The sequence below is a fragment of the Eimeria tenella genome, genomic scaffold (assembly GCF_000499545.2).
Source record: "Eimeria tenella Houghton genomic scaffold, Eth_scaff114, whole genome shotgun sequence".
NCBI classification, from domain to species: Eukaryota; Apicomplexa; class Conoidasida; order Eucoccidiorida; family Eimeriidae; genus Eimeria; species Eimeria tenella.
The window spans coordinates 33,347-53,346 of record NW_013541478.1 but is presented as its reverse complement, the minus strand read 5'-3'; the positions used below and the strand labels follow the sequence as shown (position 1 = coordinate 53,346).

At 49.2% G+C, this 20,000-nt stretch overlaps 4 protein-coding genes across 4 annotated transcripts in view; 3 read left to right on the top strand and 1 right to left on the bottom strand.

Moving 5' to 3' along the window:
* ETH_00027635 (uncharacterized protein) overlaps nucleotides 1-2,842 on the bottom strand; it is a gene marked incomplete at both ends in the record, with an annotated part of 9,536 nt that extends 6,694 nt beyond the window's left edge. Inside the window, 3 exons of the mRNA XM_013372953.1 lie at nucleotides 1-177; nucleotides 1,171-1,363; nucleotides 1,541-2,842. The exon at nucleotides 1-177 is cut by the window's left edge and continues 1,899 nt beyond it. Of these exons, the coding sequence (XP_013228407.1) occupies nucleotides 1-177; nucleotides 1,171-1,363; nucleotides 1,541-2,842 (1,672 nt within the window). The remainder of the gene's footprint in view (nucleotides 178-1,170; nucleotides 1,364-1,540) is intronic.
* A 4,389-nt stretch (nucleotides 2,843-7,231) lies between these two features.
* Nucleotides 7,232-8,607, top strand: ETH_00027630 (uncharacterized protein; the record flags this gene model as incomplete). Its single annotated transcript, XM_013372952.1, has 2 exons — nucleotides 7,232-7,778; nucleotides 8,348-8,607. 2 exons carry the CDS (start codon nucleotides 7,232-7,234, stop codon nucleotides 8,605-8,607), a joined length of 807 nt encoding a protein of 268 aa, XP_013228406.1.
* A 1,718-nt stretch (nucleotides 8,608-10,325) lies between these two features.
* ETH_00027625 (serine/threonine protein phosphatase, putative) lies at nucleotides 10,326-12,026 on the top strand (the record flags this gene model as incomplete). Its single annotated transcript, XM_013372951.1, has 5 exons — nucleotides 10,326-10,427; nucleotides 10,684-10,860; nucleotides 11,150-11,209; nucleotides 11,507-11,582; nucleotides 11,914-12,026. 5 exons carry the CDS (start codon nucleotides 10,326-10,328, stop codon nucleotides 12,024-12,026), a joined length of 528 nt encoding a protein of 175 aa, XP_013228405.1.
* A 5,416-nt stretch (nucleotides 12,027-17,442) lies between these two features.
* Nucleotides 17,443-20,000, top strand: part of ETH_00027620 (uncharacterized protein) — a gene marked incomplete at both ends in the record, with an annotated part of 7,696 nt that continues 5,138 nt past the window's right edge. The window contains 2 exons of the mRNA XM_013372950.1: nucleotides 17,443-19,520; nucleotides 19,806-19,974. Of these exons, the coding sequence (XP_013228404.1) occupies nucleotides 17,443-19,520; nucleotides 19,806-19,974 (2,247 nt within the window). The remainder of the gene's footprint in view (nucleotides 19,521-19,805; nucleotides 19,975-20,000) is intronic.

The window sequence follows — 20,000 nt, the reverse complement described above, 5'->3', positions numbered from 1 at the left end:
CGAACATTCGGCGAGCAAAGGGCAACCGCGGTTGCTGCTGCTGCTGCTGCTGCAGAGTCCCCTCGCCCTCGCTCCCCGCTGGCCCGCCAGCCCGCAGGTGCAGCGGAGAAGACCCTCGGGGGGCCCCCAGGGGGCCCCCCGCAGTTGCTTCGGGGAGCTCGCCGTGGGCCTTGTCAGCTGCAGCAGCCGCAGCAGCAGCAGAAACAGCAGAAATAAATGGACGCAAATTCGACAAAGACAGGAGCCTGGTCCATTTTTACTTCTAATTTATTTTCCTTCTCTGAATTTTCCATTTTGCTGCTAAGTCCATATCAAGGCCTCTGTGGCCCTGCTGCTGCTGAGCTGCTGCTCCTGCTGCTCCTGCTTCTAGACCGTCTCCTTTTAACTTCTAAATTGTCTTCTTTTTATTTCTGAAGTGTTTCTTTTTATTTCTAAATTGTTTATTTTTTATTTCCAAGTTGTCTCCTTTTTATTTCTAGACTGTCTGCTTTTCAGCAGCAATTTGAATGCCTTTGAGACACTGCTGCTGCTTGTTTTGCTGCTGCTTGTTTTGCTGCTGCTTCTCTTGCCGCTGCTTCTTTTGCTGCTGCTTTTTTGCTGCTTCTTCTCTCCGTCTCCACCTTTTCCCATCTCTTTCTAACTTTTACTTTCTAATTTATAATTTATAATTTATAATTTTATTTTATCTTTTCGTCTCCTTTTCATTTCTCAGTCAAAATTGCAGTTGTCTCTTTTCAGCCCTTTGCTGTCTCTGCCTATTTGTACCCTCTGCTGCTGCTGCTGCTGCTGCTGCTGCTGCTGCCCCACTTCTGGCCTCTTCAAGTCTGCTGCTGCTGCTGCTGCTGCTGCCTCTCTTTGTCTCCTCTAATTCTAAACTCTTCTCCCCTTTTAAATATACTTTTTGCCTCTCTTGAATCTACTTTTTGTCTCCTTTAAATAAACTTTTTGTCTCTTTTGAAAATACTTTGTCTCCTCTTTCTGTCTCCTTTTTATTTCTTGTTTTTGCCTCTTAAAACCTGTTTCTTTTAACCTATTTCTGCCCCTGTTCCCTCTTCGCTGCAGCAGCAGCAGCTGCTGCTGCTGCCTCCTTTTGTCCCCTTCTTTTCTGACCTACTTCTGTCCTTCGAGGGTTTAGGGTTTAGGGTTTAGCGTTTAGGGTTTGGGGCTCACTGGCTGGAAACCTCCTATGCACTTCGGGGCTCAGGCCCTCTGTTTCTGGCCCTCGGCGAATTGCTTCCTCGCCGGGGCCCCGCGCCATCCAGGCCCCTTGCTGCTGCTGCTGCTGCTGCTGCTGCTGCTGCTGCTGCTCCGCTCCTCGAGCGTAGGCGGCGGGACGCTCGCTGCTGCCAGGGGTTAGGCCCTCCTGCAAAGAGCACAGCGCACAAACACGCAGCTAAACGAAAAGGCTGCTAGAAATGCTGCTGCTGCTGCTGCTGTTGTTCTTGCTGCTGCTGCTGTTGCGAGTGCTGTTGCTGCAGCGACCAGCGGCACGTCTGTGTGCTGCTGCCCTCAGCCACAGCAGCCGATGTGGTTCACGTACAGGTCGCGCTGCATGCGTCAGCTGCTGCTGCTGCTGCTGCTGCTTCAGCGACTCGAGAGAAGCAGCAAAGAATGCTGTGGGGTGGTCCGGCCGCTGCAGCGAGCGCACAGCCTTAACGTCTGCTGCATCTGCTTCCCGCTGCAGCAGGTGGACTGCCAGCAGCTGCTGCAGCGTGTAGACCGGGCCTTGCCTGGCCTCAGCAGCAGGCGGCTCCGCTGCTGCTGCTGCCGGTGTTGCTGCTGCTGATGATGGCGCCGGGGCTGCAGCTGCGCCCGGCTCCTCGCTCTGCGCCGTTGCTGCTGCTTCCCTGCCCTTAGACGGGGAAGCAGCAGCAGCAGCAGCAGCAGCAGTCCCATCTGCCAAGACAGACCCCAGTGCAGCTTTGCTGCTGTCGTCTCCCCTTGCTGCTGCTGCTGCTGCAGGCGCTGCCCCACCACCCGCAGCAGCAGCCCCCACGCGCTTGAGCCCCCAAAGAGTCGGCTTCTGCTGCTGCTGCTGGCGCTGCTGCTGGGCGTCGTGCTGCTGCTGCTGCGAGATGTTCCTCGTGAAGAGAGAAGCAGCAGCAGCAGCAGCAGGAGTGTCATCTTTGGGGGGAGCTGAAGCAGGGGCAAAGAAACCAGCAGCAAGACTGTTGGGGGTGGCGCCCCCAGAGCCCTGCAGCCCCAGCGGGGAGCCCTTGGCAAGGGGCAGCCGCCGCTGCTGCTGCTGCTGCTGCCCGCGCGCTGCTGCAGCGGCGACGGGGCTCTTGCTGCTGCTGCTGCTGCTGTCGTCTGCTGCAGCCGTTGCAGCAGGCAAGTCCCAGCGCTTGCGCGTGGGCGCAGTGGCCGGGCTGCTGCTCTTGGCTGCAGAGATGTCTGCAGCAGAAGCAGCAACGACTTTTGCTGCTGCAGCAACTGGAGAACTGCCGCCTCCCAGGCCCGCCAGGAGGCCCCCGGGGACCCCCACGCTGCTGCTGCTGTGCTGCTGAAGCGCAGCAGCAGCAGAACCCTCAGCTTGTGCTGCTGCTGGCGCGCTGCGGCTCGCGGGGCCATCCCGCAGCATTATAGAACCCAGCAGCGCATCTAAAGTCTTGGGGCGGCTGGGAGAGGTACCGGGGGCCCCTGGGGGCCCCCCTGGGGGGCCCCCCACAGCTGCTGCAGTGCTGCCGACCCCGGGGGGCCCCCGGGCCAGTGCCCCAGTGGGTGCGGCGAAGTTTCTTCTATGGGGCGCAGCAGCTGAAATCGCGCTGCTGCTGCTGCTGCTGCTGCTGCTCGCAGCGGGGCGCGGGCGCCCCACTCCCGCTGCCGGCCTAGGTTGGTACATATTCCTGTTCTCTGCTGCAGTCCTTGTTTTGCTGCTGCTGCTGCTGCTCCTTCAGCTGCTCGCTGCGCTCGCGCGCGTCCGGGGCAGATCTGCTGCTGCAGTCCGCAGCAGTTTGTGGCTCTGCTGCTGCTGCAGCCGCTGCAGCTGCTGCAGCTGCTGTACAGAAAAGCTACGGAGGCCTCAGTCTGGAGGTCCAGCCATGCGGCTGAGACACTTGCTGCTGCTCTCCCCGCGCAGCGGAAAGCTGTGCCCGCTCGCGCTGCAACCCAAGGCAGCAGCAGGGGCCTCCAGCAGCAGCAGGGGCCTCCAGCAGCAGCAGCAGCAGCAACAGCCCGGAGGCGCCAACTGAGTATGCAACTACAGATGTAGCGCAAAAATGGGCAGTGCGTAGAGCAGTGTGGCTAAAGGGGCAGATAGAGGGCCAGAAGAAGAAGCATGAAATGCTGCAGCAGCAGCAGCAGCAGCAGCTGCTGCTGCAAGGAGGCGGGTGTCTGTAAGGGGCACAGCGCCGGGTTGGCTCTGTTGAGTAGATGCGAAAAGTAGAAAAGAAAAGAAATGAATTTTGCTTCTCTCCAGCAGCAAAAGGCAAGATGCCCACAGAGCCCTGCGGCCACAGAAGGAGCGGCAGCAGAGGAGTCGTTCAGCGCCTGACTGAGGTGTATAGGCAGGTAAAATTACAAAATGATTACTATTTCTTGCGCTTATTTCTACTTCTCGTCAAAAACGCGGAAACAAAAGCACTTCCAAGACCCCGCTGCCCCTCGCAACCGACTAGTAACAGCAGCAGCTGCAGCAGCCGCTGCTGCTGCTGTTGCTGCTGCTAGCAGCAGCAGCAACAGCGGCATAGTCGAGCTGCTGCTGCTTCTGCCACGCGTGTCTGACGCCCGCGACGCCCTCCACGCTTTCTAGGGCTCTCCAAGTGCTCCAAATTAATAAATAGATTTATTATTTTGGGTTTTTGTCATCAAAAGAATAATAAGATTACCCGGAGCCCCGAAGAGGAGGAGTTGCTGTCCCTGGGGGTACATGTACATGTCTCTTTCAGCCAGCAGGGCTTTTGTTGCATTTCTCTTTTCCCCTTTTTCCACTCCAGAGTGTGTAATTGATTTTCCTTTTCCCTTTCTCTTTTACTTTCTGCATTTGTTCCCGATGTGCTGCAGCAGCAGCACCGGGCGCAGCAGCAGGGCGGCGCTGCTGCGCTGCTCTCTGCCCAGCAGCAGCCGCTGCGGCTGCAGCAACAGCAAACAGGGCTGGGGACTCCGATGTGCATTAATTAATAGTTTTAGTTTGCAAAATAGATCGAAATAAAGCCAAGAGAAAAGTCGAAGCTGAGCACAAACGGCAGCAGCAAGAAGCAGAAACATGAGCAGCAAACTGAAAGCTCAACTTCATCTAATGCAGCACATTTGCACATTGAATTTAATTCCAGAAAAAGATGCACAAGTAAACTGGCCAGGAAAGCAGCAGAAGGCAGAAGAGAAAGAAGCTGCTGCCTCTGGCTCTCAGGCGAATTCACAAAAAATGAAAACTGCAGGATCTTCGGGGGTCCAGTGTCTTTCTTCGCGTCTTCTCTTCTATTTTAACAACAATAATATTTTTAAATTTATTTATTTGCTTCCTGGTGGTCCTGCTGCATGGGAATTTGGCTCTTTGGGCGTGTGCTGCTACGGGTGTGCGGGCATTACCTCTTTCGCCTATTTCAGCCTGTATTCATCGTCGATTTGATTTGATCTGATTTATCCTTCAAATGCATGCATCTGTTCCTTTTTCTGCACATTGTTTCCGTGTTTTCTCGCCGGCTGTTTGCCAGTTTCCGATTCATTTGTTAATTCATCTTTCTGTTTGCAGCTCTGCTGCTGCATCTGCATTGCTGATGAGGTGGTAATTGCTTATTTTGTCGTAAAATAGCATTTTACTTCTTTCTGTTTTTCCAAAAGTGCAAAAGAAATGGGATTATTTGCTTCAGTTCAAGTTGTTGAACAGACTCGTGAGTCGCTGGGCACAAAGTTACTTGCTGCAGCTTTGCAAATTTTTGTATTTTTTTCCCCTGTGACAACCGAAAAAGAAGTATATCTAAGCATCTTTATTCACTTTTTCGCATTTGTTTTCAGGAAAAATGAATTTAAAGATGTAAAAACTACGAAAGTTGGAGTTTCTGTTTTTGTTTTCGCCGAGCTTCCGCAGAAGATGTTTATTTGCACTTTTGTTGATACGCTTAGCTGTCGAAATAATGAATAAATAGGCATGGGGAACAGCAGTTGTGATTTCACAAGTTTGTTTTTTCGCATTTTCTTGAATTCAGAATCAAAAAAAATAACAGGAGAGCTCATTTTGGAGCTGTGTTGCAAATAAAGAGCCGGAGCTCCTCTAAAGAATAGTTTTAGTCGTTTAATTTTATTATTTAATTCTCCTTTTTCATTTAAATGACTTCAGTAACATTTCCAACTTTTCTGCTTCGTGTTTTGCACTAAAGTTTTTCACCTATCGAGGTTCTTTTGGGTGAACACCAGTTGCCGATTTCTGAATGTTTTGCACATTTGAAATTTCCAAGACTGTCTGTTTTTCGTTTTTGTTTATAATCCGGAATTTAAGAATTAATTGTTTTCTATATTTTCTACTTTTCATTTGCGCATGCAGAAGTCTTCTAATAATTTGAATTCATTTTCTAATTTGATTATTCGCCGCTGCTTTCTGAGCAGCTAAAGAATGAATTTGTTCTTTTGCTTTCATACAGTTTCGGTGAATGGGAGGTCAGCTTATTTCTTTCATTTTCTTGAACTTTCGCCCTTTAATTAATTTTACTTTTGTTCTATTTTTGTTTCCTCATGAATAAATGCCACTGGAATGGCTTGGGAGTTTGTGGCCGCACAAACTTGCCAGTTGTGCGGGTAGTTTCAGGCTAAGACCCAAGTGAAGTAAGTTGCATGCGCAAGTTCAACGGAGTTTGGCACTTTTCTGAGTGCTCGTGTCTGCATGCAACATAAATAGAAGACAGAATAAATACTTAAAGGCTCAAAATATGTGGCAAAAAGAGAAAACTTCGGAAAGCAAGAGTAAATGAGCGAAATGAGCCAAGTGTTGAATGGCATTGAGTTCAGCAGGAGGAGTCGAGGTGACCCTCCCTATTTGCACGGAACAATCGATGAAAATAATCTCAGAGTTTAATTGAATTGTAAATACTTTCATAATTTTTGCATGCATGCTTATTTGCTTCGTGCAATGCCGCGGTGTGACAGGCAAAATATTCAAAACAACATCTGGCCCTGCAGGGCTGCCAGCGCTAGGCGATCCGCGGGAAGAATCGAAGGAATAATGCACTTCAGGATTATAATTTATATTTATTTTGTAATAAAAAGGATAAAATTTTATTATTCACAGTCAAATTGAAGCAAAATAAAGTGATTCTACCCGTGGGCCAGCCTGCCCAGCGTACAGCCGGAGGTCACCTGCTGGCGGGCCCGCTGCTCTGAAGTACATTTTTTACAATCTTCCTAGAGATTTTCAAAAAAAAAAGATAAAAATTAACATAAATTATATTTAAAAAGTGTTTTAGAACTTTTTTGAATTTAAAACTCAGGTAAGTGAAATGGAAACACTTACGCAAGCACCGCATGCGCAGCTCGAGAACAGCAGCGGCCGCTGAAATGGCCGTAATCTTCCCTATATTTTCCCTTTTAAAAAGTAAATTTGCAACTTTAATTGAATTTAAACATTTATTAGGTTTAAATTGGTTGATCAAGAGCTTCTTTTACAGTTTTTCCGTACAGCACAAGCCTCAAGACCCATCCAATTGTTTCCGCAGCACAGGAGCACGCTGGAACTCAGATATTTCTGCAGGATCTCTCTTAGTTTGTTGCTTGCTACTTGCTTAGGGACTCAATTATTGGGAAAGTATTGAATAAAGAAAAGAAACATGTTCTTTTAGACCATCTGTGTTCGACTTTTTCTGGGTTCAACTTCTTCGAGATAGAGCAGACACTGCAGTTGCAAAGCGCCGCTGCATTGGCTGCTTTGAAATGCCGAAAACAGGCAACTGTGACCGAATCAAAATACAGCAATAAATTCATAAATAAAAAAAGAAAAAAGTTTAAAACGAAAGAATTAATTCTTTCATTAGTTGTTTCCTCAGAGAGCTTTCTGTGGACACCAGTGTGCGGAGCTGCACTTTGCCACTTTCCGTTTTTTCCGTCTTCAGATTTATTTCTCAGTTTTACTTCTTTTCAATTAACTTTCTTTCAAAGTTTCCAGCGGAGGCAGCCGGGCTGCAGTTGAGTTTCTTTTTTTGCAAGTTTCCGTTTTTGGGGCCGCAAGCTGGGGCGCTGGGGTGTACGTACACCCCGTTCTGCAGGCGCTGCTCTCCTCTAGGCAGAGTCTGCCTCTACGAGGCCAATGGAGCCAAGGCCATTTTTTTTCTCCCTAGAAAGGAAGCAATTAATGCCTCCTGTGGGGCCCCCGCCCCCGTCTGCGCGTCGCAGTGCAGCAGCTGCTGCAGCAGCAGCAGGCACCGTCAAAAGCATAATTGATGGCACCTGCAGCAGCACTTGCATGCACATTCCTTGCTGCGCCCCCGGCAAGAACTGCAGCAGAGTTCAGAAGGTCCCAAAGCACCTGCAGTCGAACGAAATGTACCAGGTGCTGCAGCCCTCTGCGCACCAGCAGCTGGGAGCAGCAGCAGCAGCAGAAGCAGCAGCAACTCGCGCTGCAGCGGAAGCAGCTGCTGTTGCTGCTGAAGCCCCAGGCGACCCCGAAGACGCCCAAGGTGTACAGACACTCCAACGCCCCGCACAGGGCCGGAGAAGCCGCCTCCGCCTCGCCTCTGCATGTCCAGCAGCAGCAGCAGCAGCAGCAGCAGCAGCAGCAGGACTCTACCCCTGGTCTCAGGGGCCCCCCCCGCCCGCCCCCTCGCTCACCTACAGCCGGCAGCAGTATTTGCAAAGTTTGACCTCGAGCATATTTCAGCCTCAGTTCATTCCTGTAGGATTCCACAATTCTTTTAATTCTTTTCCAATTAATTACTTTCAAATTCAATTTAATCCCAAAAGTTCAGCAGACACTTCAACGCGGAGCTCCAGCTGCTCCGCTTCGGGTGTACAGACACTGCGCTCCAGCACACGCACCAGCGGCGCTGCAGCACTGACCAGCTAGCTAGCTGTTTGACCAGCCACTTAGCTAGCTAGCGAGCTAGCTAGCTAGCTGGTTAAATAGCCCTAGCCAGCTAGCTAGCTAGCTGCTTGGGTATGAGTAGCTAGCTAACTGGCCGGCTAGCTAGTCAGCCAGAACCCACCCAGTAAACTCAACCTTCTACCGCTCACGTGGCTAGCTAGCTGGCCTGCAGCTAGCCAGGTATCTAGCTAGCTAACTGGCCGTCTGGCTAGCCAGGCAGCTAGAATGAAAGCTAAAGCAGCAAATGGGTGAATGCCTGGCTAGCCATAGCTAGCGTTTGAGGTGTACGTACACTGCAACCCCACAAAGCTGTCACTTTTAGTTTTTTGTTTTTTTGAGCAGCCCGATCCTCCCAAGGGAAAGCGGAGATATCCAATGCCTACATCTCCGAATTTTATTGTCTTTTGTCCAGCAGCAGAACAGTAACGCAGCGCAGCAGCAGCAGCAGCAGCAGCAGCAACTGCTGCGTTGCTCTGTGCAGAGAAAATAGCAGCGAAAGCTGTGCCGCCAAATGCAGCGTCAGCAGCAGCAGCAACAGCAGCCTCAGCTGCACCCGCGAAAAATGCATTCAAGGCAGCAAGCCACAGCAGCAGCAGCAGTAGCAGCACAGCAGACACAGCAGCAGCGATAGCCACAGCAGCAGCAGCAAAGCAACAGCGGCAGCGTCGGCCACAGCAGCAGCAGCAGCAGCAACAGCAGCAACAGCAGCGCAGAAAGCAAACTGGAGGCCCGAGACCCCACAAATGGCTGCTGCTTTTGCTGCTTGACTGTTCTCGGGTGTACAGACAGCTCACCAAAGAGCAAAAAGGGCAGCGGCAAAGTTGGAAGAAATAAAATAAAAAATAAAAGAAAGGGGGGCAATGTGAATACCAGGTAAAAAACGAAAAAGAGAAAGGAAAATAAATGACAGAAGCAAAAAATGCCATGGGGTGTATTCAGGGTTTTCTCTAAAAGATTAAAAACACTTTTTTGCATTTTCAGAAATAATCTCTTTGGCAAATAAGGATTTAAAAACTCTCTAAGAGAGAGCTGCACTGTCGCTGCTGCCTCCGCAGCAGCAGCAGCAGCAGCAGCTGCAGCAGTAGCAGCAGCATCAGCAGCAGCTGCAGCAGCAGCAGCTGCAGCAGCAGCAGCAGCAGCAGCAGCTGCAGCAGCAGCAGCAGCAGCTGCTGCAGCAGCAGCAGCAGCAGCAGCTGCAGCAGCAGCAGCAGCAGCAGCAGCAGCAGCAGCTGCTGCTGCTGCTGCTGTTGCTGCTGTTGCTACGGGATGAAGCTTTTGTGCATTAATATTCTTGTGGATATTTTTTGGCATTTGGGAGGCACTGCTGCAAGCCCAGCTGTACGTACACCTCAGCACCCGCAGCGGAGCAACTGGACCACTGGTCACTTGAGAAGTTTCGAAGCAAAAAAGAATTTAAAAATGAAACAAAAAGATGAAGTTTTGCAAATTGGTGGTGACCAGTGGTCTACTCCTCCTCAGGAGAAAAAAGTTTGTTTTCTGGTTTTTCCGGATTAGAAATGAAATTAAAATAAAAAAAGCAAAAAGAAACGAAGCAAAGTCTCGAGGCTTGCTGCTGCTGCTGCTGTTGCTGCTGCCGATGCTGCTGCAGCTCTGCTGCAACCCAGAGACACTTGAAACAAAAGAAAATGTGAAACTTTTCTTTTTTTCTCCACTCTAACACTTCGTGTGTATCTACTCTGGTCTTCCCCTCTGTGCACCCGCGTGAGGTGTACGTACACCGCAGCCCTATCCCCAGAAACGCCGAAGCTCGCAGCTTCTTTCCGACTGCCCTTCACAAGCTACTGCTGCTGCAGCAGCAGCAGCAGCAGCAGCAGCACTGGGGGCGGGAGTTTGCTGGGTTTTCACTTGCCGGCCACTCTGGGCTGTCCCTTGGAGCGGATTGGCTGCAGCTCTTGTCAATATCCCATTCAAACAATTTGAAAAGAGTAAATAAATTAATTTGACGGAGTTTCATAAGTCGCGTTGCGTGAAGGAGGGTGTGGGAAAGGAGGCGGAGCTGTCTGTACACCTGAATTCTGAACAAACGAAGACGCCGCCGCCTTCGTGGGGCCCCCAGAAGCGGGCAGTCGGCGGGACTTTGCGGGAATTAGGGGCCCCCTTGATGAGCTTTATTTGTTGAATATGAAAAATGAATTAAAAAATAAGTAAAGCCGGGAAATTTGCCGCAATTTGAGGCTGCGTGCGCCGCAGCAGCCACCCTTGTTCTACACCGCCTGTCAGCTCACCCAGGGCGTTTCCGCCCCTTTTCAGATAGATTTGTTTCTTTGTTAACTCTTTTTCCTTTTTGACTTCAATTAAAATGCTCGTTAAAGTCCAAAACACTTCCTTCACCCTCCCAGGGGCGGAAGACCAACTCACATGGTCCAGCCCGTTCACGTTTGCGCTCATCGCCGATCCGCAGGTAATTGTTGGCGGTTTTGGCTTGAAAGAAAGAAAACAAACAAAACAAACACAATTTCTTTTGAATTTCCTCTTCAAATCAACTGAAATACGGCAACGGAAGACTCAAATGGGTTTTTCGTGCGCCGCTTCCAGCTCACAGTTGAGGTGTATGTACACCTCAGCTGCTTCGCTTCCTCCCGGTGACCCGTGCTTCGCCTCCCGATTGCCACTTCTTCTGCGGTTTTTTGCATTCTTTTTCGTTTTATTGTCTGCAGTTTGGTCTTTACCGCAACAACAACTCCTGGGAAGAGGAGCGGCAGCAAGTTGCCGAGTGCATTATTGCTGCAGCTTCCCTCAGCTCCAAACCCGCATTTATTGCCATCTTGGGAGACCTCGTGCATGCGCCAGTGCCGGCCCTCAGCCAGGAGAGCCTCCAGGACGAAGTCAGAGCCGTCCGGGCAAGCCAGGGCTGCAGACTACCCATATTAGGGTTTAGGGTTTAGGGTTTAGGGTTTAGGGTTTAGGGTTTAGGGTTTGGAGCAGATTTTCAAGTGGTTGTTTAAAAAGATCTTTCGAGCTAGTTTTTTTTCTAGATTGGCCTCTTTGAAGTGCAAAACTCCAATTTAGGAATTTTCTGATCAATTGAGAAAAAGTGAAAAGTGGAAAATAAATGCCAATTGAATAATTGAATGAAAATGGGCTGCATGCAAAATCGGGTGTACGTACACCGCGTGCGCGCAGGACCAACAAGCAAAAGACTTGAAAGATGTCATTGACAAACCGAGCAAAGATGTGCCAGTGGTGCGTCTAAACCCTAAACCCTAAACCCTAAACCCTAGAAACCCTAAACCCTAAACCCTACAAAACCCCAAACCCTAGACCCTAAACCCTAGAAAACCCTAAACCCTAAAACCGTAGACCAAAGGCGTTTTTTCTTTCGAGAAGTATCCACTTCAAATGATTGAACAAAGTCGAATTCTTGTTGAGAAAGTCCACTTAAAACGATTTAAAATTAAAACTAAAATTAAATTAAAATTAAACTAAAATTCTTTTGAACTTCTTTGGGCCCCCGCGGCTCGATTTGGGGTGTACGTACAGCTCGTGCTCCCCGGAAACCACGACGTGGGCAACGCCCCCACAGCAGCTTCAATTGCAGACTATGAGCAATTGTGGGGTAAACATTTTAAATTTGAAATAAAGTTTTAATGGATTTAAAGATTTAAATGAATAAACTGGCAGAGACAAACAACGAGCTCGCTAGCTAGCCAGCTAGCCAGCTAGCCAGCTAGCGAGCTAGCTAGGTTGCCGGCTAGCTAGCTAGCTAGCTAGCTAGCGAGCCAACTGCCTGGCTAGCTAGCTAGCCGACTCGCTGGCTAGCTGGCTAGCTAGTTAGGCAGCTAGCTGGTCAGCGAGGGCTCGCATTTTCTTGCCAAAGTCCGGCATTTTAAATTAATTTTTCCATTTTTGATTTTTTGTTTTTTGTTTTCCTTTTTTTTGTTTTGAAGGAAAGGACCACTTCAGCTTTTGGTTCGGAGGCGTCAAATTCGTCGCTGCGAATTCTTCTGTTCTTTACGACGACACAAACGCCAAAGAACTCGCAGAGGCAAGCAATGGCTAGCTAGCTAGCTAGCTAGCTAGCTAGCTAGCTAGCTGAATACCTAGCTAGCTGGCTAGCTAGCTAAATACGCAGGTAGCTTGGACTCTGGCTCTCTATCTGTCTGTGTGTGTATGTGGCTATCTACCTAGCGAGCTAGCTGGCTAGCTAGCTAGCCGGCTAGCTGGCTAGCTAGCTAGCTGGCTGTGCGGCAGTCTGGTTATCTGCACCGCCTGCCAGCGAGCCAGCTATTTAGGGTGTCTGTCTCAGGAGTTAGTTAGATCTAGATGGCGCGGCTGGCTAGCTAGTTCGCTGGTTAACTAAATAGCTAGCTAGCCAGCTAGCTAGCTACCTACTTAGCTAGCAAGCTAGCTAGCTAGCCAGCTAGCCGGACACTTTTGCGGTGCGCATGCGAAGCTCTTGTTCGTTTTGTGCAGTTCATGTTGATTTATTTCATTTCAAATAAATCTTGAAGGTTTTTTTTCGCTTTTTAACAGGAACAGTTTGAGTGGATTGAAAATGAATTGAAAGACGGGATGGAAAAAGGTAAAAGAAAAAGTTTTGCATTTGCAAACTTGAACACAGAACAGCTACCAGTGGAGGTTTTGTTCCACTTGTTGCTTTATCTTCTCATTAATTAATTAATTAATAATTAACAATTAATTCATCATTTATTGTTCATTTTCTGATTTAATTTTCCACAAACGGCGCCGATTTGCGTTTTTTCCCCAGCGGTTTCTGCACGCTGGGGTGTACTTACACCCGTGCGCGCTGGGGTGTTATGTACACCCCAGCAGCGCCGCGAAAACGCAGCGCAAGTCCGAATTTTAATTAATTAATTTATTTTTATTTTTTGATCTTTCTGAAGGCGCTAAGCAGCAGTTTCTTCTCCAACATCACCAGTTTTATTGGGACAATTGGGGGGAGGCAGACGACAAGACAAACACAGTGGAAGTTAGGCAGATGCGAGCTGTAGGCCATTTGCTGCTTCAACTTCTTTTTAATTTTCTTTTTTTCTTCTTTTTTGTTTCTTTTTTGCTTATTTGGCTGACAAAATGTTCCTTTTTGTTTATTTATTTAGTAAAGCTCCTCTCTTGTCAGTTTAGACATTTTTTTCGCTTTTTTTGTTTCTCGTGTTCGCCTTTCTGAGCTCTCTCTGTTTGGATTTCCTCGTCCATTACTCTTGTTTATTTATTTACTTATTTATTTATTTTCAATTAATTAAATTTAAATTCAAAGCCCAATTTCTTTTTTTGCTTCTTGTTTTTGTGTTTGTTACTGAACAACTCTTGCTGCTGCTTGCTGCTGCCACTCAGCATTTTTCTTGCAGCTGTGTGTGTAGTTCAAACAAATGGGAAAAACCAGTTATTAATTTGATTTAAATACAGTTAAATTAAAATAAAAATGTAAAAGAATTGCAGTTTCAAACAATTGCTGAGCGGGGGTGTTGGGGTGTACGTACAGCACAACCCAGTGTCGCTCTTCCAACTGCCCAAAAGGTGGAGAGAAAGATTTCAGCCTTTGATGAAAAAGTACAACGTAAGTTTCTCTTTTAAATGTTTTTTAAATACTACTAAAATGTTCTTTCAAATGACCTAAATCTCAACACAAAGAAACAAAACCGAGACAATGCGCACACTAGCAGCAGCAGTAGCAGCGGCAGAAGCAGCGGCAGCAGCAGTAGCAGCAGCAGCAGCAGCTTTTTCCTTCTTTTGGGGCCCTCAGCAAAAGGATGAATTGGGAGTTTAGTAGAAAGTCCCAGAGAATTAAATGAAGCATTTAATGAAGTGGAGAAAGCATTAAGTGAGAATTTGAAAGAATAAAAGTTTTATTTTGAATTTAATTTGCAGGTTGCTGCTTCTTTTCATGGCCACTTGCATTACGACTCTTTGCTGCAAGATGGAGATACACCCCAAATAGTGACGAGTTCTTGCGGCTTCGCAACGAACGACGGAAGGTGTTTAACTGCATTTTAACCTTATATTTATGAATATTTATAAACATTTATTATAAATAAATATAAATATAAATTTAAATACTTATTTATACATGTTTATAAATCAAAATCTGAAAAGAGGAAAGCGCCGCTACACCCGCGAGGTGTACAGACACCTGGGCTACCGCGGGCAGCCCCCGTGGCCATTGTCAAAAATTTTAATTTTCGAACTTCGTTTTGTCCCTTTGTTGTTGCTTTTTGTCTTGTGATTTATTTTCACTTTTTTAATTCGTTTTTCTCTTTTTTTCCCTTTTTTTGCAGACCCGGCTGGCGTTTGGTGACTGTTGAAGAATCGAAATTTTCCCACGAGTTCTATCCCGTGAAATGGCTCACATCAGATTATCCTTTTTCTCCTCCTCGCTTTTCAACTTAATTAATTAATTCAATTTAATTAATTATTTATTTATTTAATTAGATTGAATGAATCCATTAATTAATTAGTTGTAAGTCAATTAATTAATTCATAATTAATTGATTTGTTGTCGATTGATGTATCCATCCAGTTGTTGATTTGTTTGCTTTCGCCCTTTTGTCTGAAGCCTCTTTGTTTGAACATTTCATTTGTGTTTTTTTGTTGCTTTTGTCCTTTTATTTATTTATTTATTTATTTCATTTTCCGGGGCTGAGGCTGGCGAGGGCTTGACTGTTGTTTCCTCTTTGTTTAACTTTTCCTTTTCCAGTCCTTTTCCCTTTTCATTTCCCCCCCTTTTTCCTTCTAGGGTTTAGGGTTTAGGGTTTAGGGTTTAGGGTTTTAGTGTTGCTCGTTGAACTAGTCCTTTTTCACTCCATAGCCCCTGTTTATTTGTTTTCGCCTCTTTCCTTCTAGGGTTTACGTTTTAGGGTTTTAAGTTTACGTTCCAGGGTTTAGGGTTTAGGGTTTGGAATGCTTTTGAGGGTTTAATGCTATAGAGAACCAAATTGACACCTTCTAAGAGTTAACCTTGAGGGCCTTTAAATAAATAAAATCATCTTAATTCATTTTTTTTTCAAAATGAATTAAGATGATTTTATTTATTTCAAAATGAACTAAAATGATTTTATTTTTCAAAGAGAATTTGCAAAACCTAAGAAGAGGTCTAAACACACAGGGCAGCACCTATTTGCAGCAGGGGAAAAGGGCACTAGCCTCAAGAACAGCAGCAGCAGCAGCAGCAGCAGTCGCAGCAGCAGCAGTAGCAGCAGTAGCAGCAGCAGCAGTAGCAGCAGTAGCAGCGGCAGTAGCAGCAGCAGTAGCAGCAGTGGCGGCAGTAGCAGCAGCAGCAGTAGTACCAACAGCAGCAGTAACAGCAGCAGCAGCGGCAGTAGCAGCAGCGGCAGTAGCAGCAGCAGCAGTGGTAGCAGCAGCAGCAGCAAATTGCACAAGACATTCAAATCAATTTCTGTTTTGCAATTTGAAAAGACAGACTTCTTTTTGAAAACGCTCTAAACTTCCCACTTCAGCATTTAAAAAACTGCCAATCCTGGGGGCCTCCAAAGTCTTTGGGGGGCCCCTAGCGTCTTCTGGGGGCCCCAGGGGCCCCCCAAAACCCCCGGCGCCCCCCGGGGGCCCTTAGGGTACCCTAGGGGCCCCTAGGGTCTTCTGGGGGCCCCCACTGCAGGTACCTGGGGGCCCCAGGGGGCCCCTGACGTTCCGCGGGGGCCCCCGGGGGCCCCTGAGTGCCACTGGGGGCCCCCGGGGGCCCCCAGAGGCCTCTGCAGGCTCTGGGGAACTGTTTGGTGTAAGAAAGTAACTTGAGGAATTTCTGGAGATGAATTTGGGGGAGATTTTGTCTTTCTGGTGTTTATTTTATTTCTTAATTCAAATTTGTGGAGGGTGAGGCTGGGGGAGAAGTGCAGAATGAGTAGAAGTTGAATTACACTCAAATGGATCTTTTGAATATTCAACTTGAATGGATTGTGAGCAGCAGCAGCAAAAAGGGAGTTCAAAAGCTTGCGAGTCTCTTCCTCTTGAGGTTTTAAATTTTAAAAAAATCATTTATTAAAGTTTTGAATTGTTTTAGTGGTATTTTGGCACTTTCAGCAGCTGCTGCTGCAGCGCTCGTGTGTGGCGCCGATGCAGCCACCAGCTGTGCGCGCTGCTGCTGTTTAGGCGCTTTCCCGGGGCTCTTTTTGCACTTAAAAACGAGGAAAAAGCCGGAAATGAGTTTAAAATGCATTTAAAAGGATAAATTTGGAAGAAAAACGGCGAAATATTGTGGAATCTGCGGCCCGGCGCTGCTGACCCACAACGGCAGGTAGCGGCGGCGCGCAGCAACACACTTGAACTGGGGCGGGCTTTTGCTGCTTTTTGGGTTTTCATAATCTGAATTGGAATTTAAATAAAGTTTAAAAGGTTTGAAGGAGAAAAGGAAGAAAGAAAAAGGGAAATTAAGGGCGAAACGGCTGTGTTCGCACTTGAGGCGTAGCAGCCCGAGGCTGCTGCTGCTGCGCCGCCCAGCGGCACACAAAGAAGGACTTTTTAGAGCTTTCTTTCTTCTTTTAATTCCCCTATTTTGGCTTTTTAGAAAGCCTTAATCTTTTCGCGGCGAAACTTGTTGAAACGTTGTGGCTAAAACGGACCAGCGCGGCGGAAGCGGCTCACCAGTGGCCACTCCCCCACGCCGTTCAACTTCTTTGAATTCCCCCCTTTGTCTTCATTCTGTGTTATATTTCTTTCTTTCTTTCTCTTTTTCAATTTATATTTCTCCTTTTTCTCCTCTAAGGCGCCAGCAGTTTGCTTTCCTCCCCAGCTAGCTCGCGCCGCTCCTGCGCTGCGCCGCAGCGCGAAGCCGTCGATGCTGTTCCTGAGCCCATATCAAGATATTCCACTTCTTGCAAATTCCCTTCCCTTTCCTTTCTCCATTTCCCTTCTTTTGCTTCCCAATTGTACTAACAGGTGCGCAGATCAGCCCCCGGACCACCCTTAGCGGCGCAGCAGCAGCAGCACCAGGTTGCAGCTTTCCGCGCGCGTTTTCACGCCTTTTTTCCCGCTCTGCAGCACCTGTGGACCACTGGTCACCTCTCTGCTGCTGCTGCTGCTGGTTTCTGCTGCTGCAGCAGCGCAGCGCGGGCCCTTTTGCTGCAGGTTCTGCAGCGAGTGCTGGGGTGTCTGTACACCTGAATACCCGCGGCACTGCAGACTGTCGGGTGTCTGTACACCCCAGTGAAATTCAGCTTTTGGACTTGGGAAGCGCTAGTGCATTTGGCGCGTTGTGCTGCATCATTCCTATTTATTTATATTCTTTTATACCCTTTTTGAATTGCTGTGTCTGGACACTGCAGCAGCAGCAAGACTTGCGGGTTTGTTCTGTTTTCTGCTGCTGCTGCGCTGCAGGTAGTGGCTGCCGGTGGCTGGCGTCTCTGTGGATTGTTTTGCATATCGGAGTCCTTTTGAGTGGATTTATTCTTTCTTCTTTTATTTCACTTCATTTTCTTTCTTTCTTTTCTTTTCTGCTTCCCCCGAGGATGCGGCTGCCTAGCAGCAGCGGGCTGCTGGCGCTGACCTCTCTGGCAGCTCTGCTGCTGACCAGTGGTCCACCTCTCCCGTGTCTGTTTGCTGCTGCGAAGCGCCAGGGGGCCTCCCAGCTGGCCTCCTCTCTGTCCCCGCTGTCTGCTGCAGAGCTCTCCCTCCGCAGCAGCAGCAGCAGCAGCAGCAGCAGCGGGCCGGAGGAGGCGGCTGCAGCAGAGGACGAAGAGGCCGTGCTGCAGTCGGAAGAAGCCTGCGAAGGACAGGCAGCAGTTGCTGAAGTGCTGCAGCAGGAACTGGAAAGTTTAAAACATCCTTCTTCTCCTTGGGTGCAGCTTTTGTCGAAGTTGACAGACGCAAAAGACAACAAACAAGTTTGCATGCATGCAGAGGCGCCGCCGGCGCTGTGCGAGCTGCCAGCAGCAGCAGCAGCAGCAGCAGCAGGGGGCCCCCAGCTCAGCTGCGGGGGCCCTCAGTACCAGAAACTTATTGGGTCTTTTGTGGAAGCAAAAAACTGCATTTTGTCTTTGGCAGTGACGCAGACTTTGCTGCAGAACTGGCAGGGCCACGTGGGGGCCCCCGGGATTCTAAATTTGCTGCTGCAGCAGTACGCAGCAGCGCAGCAGCAGCAGCAGGTGGACGCGGAGCTGGCTGCAGCGTACGCCGCTGCTGCTGCGCTGCTGCAGGAGGTGCAGCAGAGCGCAGCAGATGCTGCTGCTGCTTTCCACTCGCTAGACATTAAAGCTGTGCTGCTGAAAAGAAGAAGACAATTGGTTTCTCTTTTTTGCGCTTTGGGCTGGGGAAAAGAAGAAGAAGAAAGTGCTGCTACTGCTGCTGCTGCTGCTCTCAGCAGCAACGTTTTTGCTGCTGGCAGCGTCGTTGTGCTGCGGGGGGACTTCGAAGAAAGTGAAAATGAAGCTGTTGCTGCTTTTGCTGCTGCAGTGGAGGCCTTTGGGGTGTACGTACAGCGCCTGCTGCAGCAGGACGGCTTCCTCGACAGAGCAGCAGCAATTCATCAGCAGCTGCAGCAAATCAGACTTTCAAAACTTAATTCTATTTTCTCTCAGTTGGAAGCAAAAGCAACAGACGGAGAAGACCAAATGGCCCTGCTTAACCTCATGCCTTCCGGCAGGAGGCGCCACAGGAGGCGCAGCAGCAGCAGCAGCAGCAGCAGCAGCAGCAGCAGCAGCGGCGGCGCCGCACACGCTGCAGGGGAACAGCCCGAAACGGTCTTCCTGCAGACGCAGGGCGCGCTGCTGCAGCAGCAAAACGAAGCTCCTGCTGCGCTCCCAGCAGCAGCTGCTGTCCTCGGTGCTGCGCCTGCTGCAGCAGCAGCACCATCAGCAGCAACTGCTGCAGCAGCCCCGCAGACGCTGCCAGCATCAACTCCTGCTGCAGCAACGAACGCAGCAACAGCAGCCTACCTGACTGCTCCTGCAGTGCAGCCGCAGCCGCAGCCGCAGCAGCAGCTGCTGCTGCAGCCGCAACAGCCGCAGCTGCAGCAGCCGCAGCTGCAGCAACCGCAGGCTGCCACTGCCGTCCCAGCTCAAGCAGCAGCAGTTGCTCCTGTTGCTGCTGTTGCTCCCGTTGCTGTTGCTGCTCCTGCGGCTCCTGCCACCGTCCCGGTTGCTGCTGCTGCTCCTCCTGCTGCTGCTCCTGTTCCTGCTGCTGTTGCTCCTCCTGCAGCGCCAGCAGCACCGCCAGCTGTCGAGACACCCCAGACAGCAGCAGCAGCAGCACCAACCGTTTTCAGTGGGGGCCCAGACGCAGCAGCAACTCCAGCAGCAGCAGCAGCAGCAGCAGCCCCAGAAGCCGCACCAGCAGCAGCACCAACGAGCGCTGCTGCTGCGCCTTCTGCTCCTAAGCAGCAGCAAGGCGCCCCCCCCTCCTCCGCTGCAGCAGCCCCAGCAGCAGCAGCAGTAACAGCAGCAGCAGCAGCAGTGCCCATTCGCGAACGCCTAGAAACTATGGCCAGATCTTTGAGACTTTTTGCTGTTGATGAAAATAACGAACTCACTTTTACTGCTGATCTTGCGGGTTTGGAAAAAGCCATTAAAGCAGGATACACGGATATAACGTGAGCCCGAGGGTTTAGGGTTTAGGGTTTAGGGTTCAGCGTTTTGCTGCGAACCTTTTTCCGGTTCCTTTCTTGCTCGAGATTCTGCAGAGTCCACGCAGCTGCTGCTCTTTTGTTTGACCTAAACCCTAAACCCTAAACCCTAGTTCAGGTTTTTCATTTTTGCCTCTGCTGCGCACACGACACCAGACCCCAAACCCTAAACCCCAAACCGTAAACCCCAAGCCCCAGACCGTAAACCCTAAACCCTAAACCCTAAACCCTCGGTGTTTGTGTGCGTCTCAGGGACAAAGTGTACGTGGGTTGGCTGCAGTTTTTGCCGCAAGCTTTTGTTGTTTCTTCCTTTAAGTTTTTGACTCTCTTGCTGCCAAACCCTCGCGTTGACTTCGCCGAATTTTATAATGCCACTATGGCTGAAGACGGCACTGTTACTGAGGGTTTCAACGGAGAGCTGGTCCGCAAGGGTTTAGGGTTTAGGGT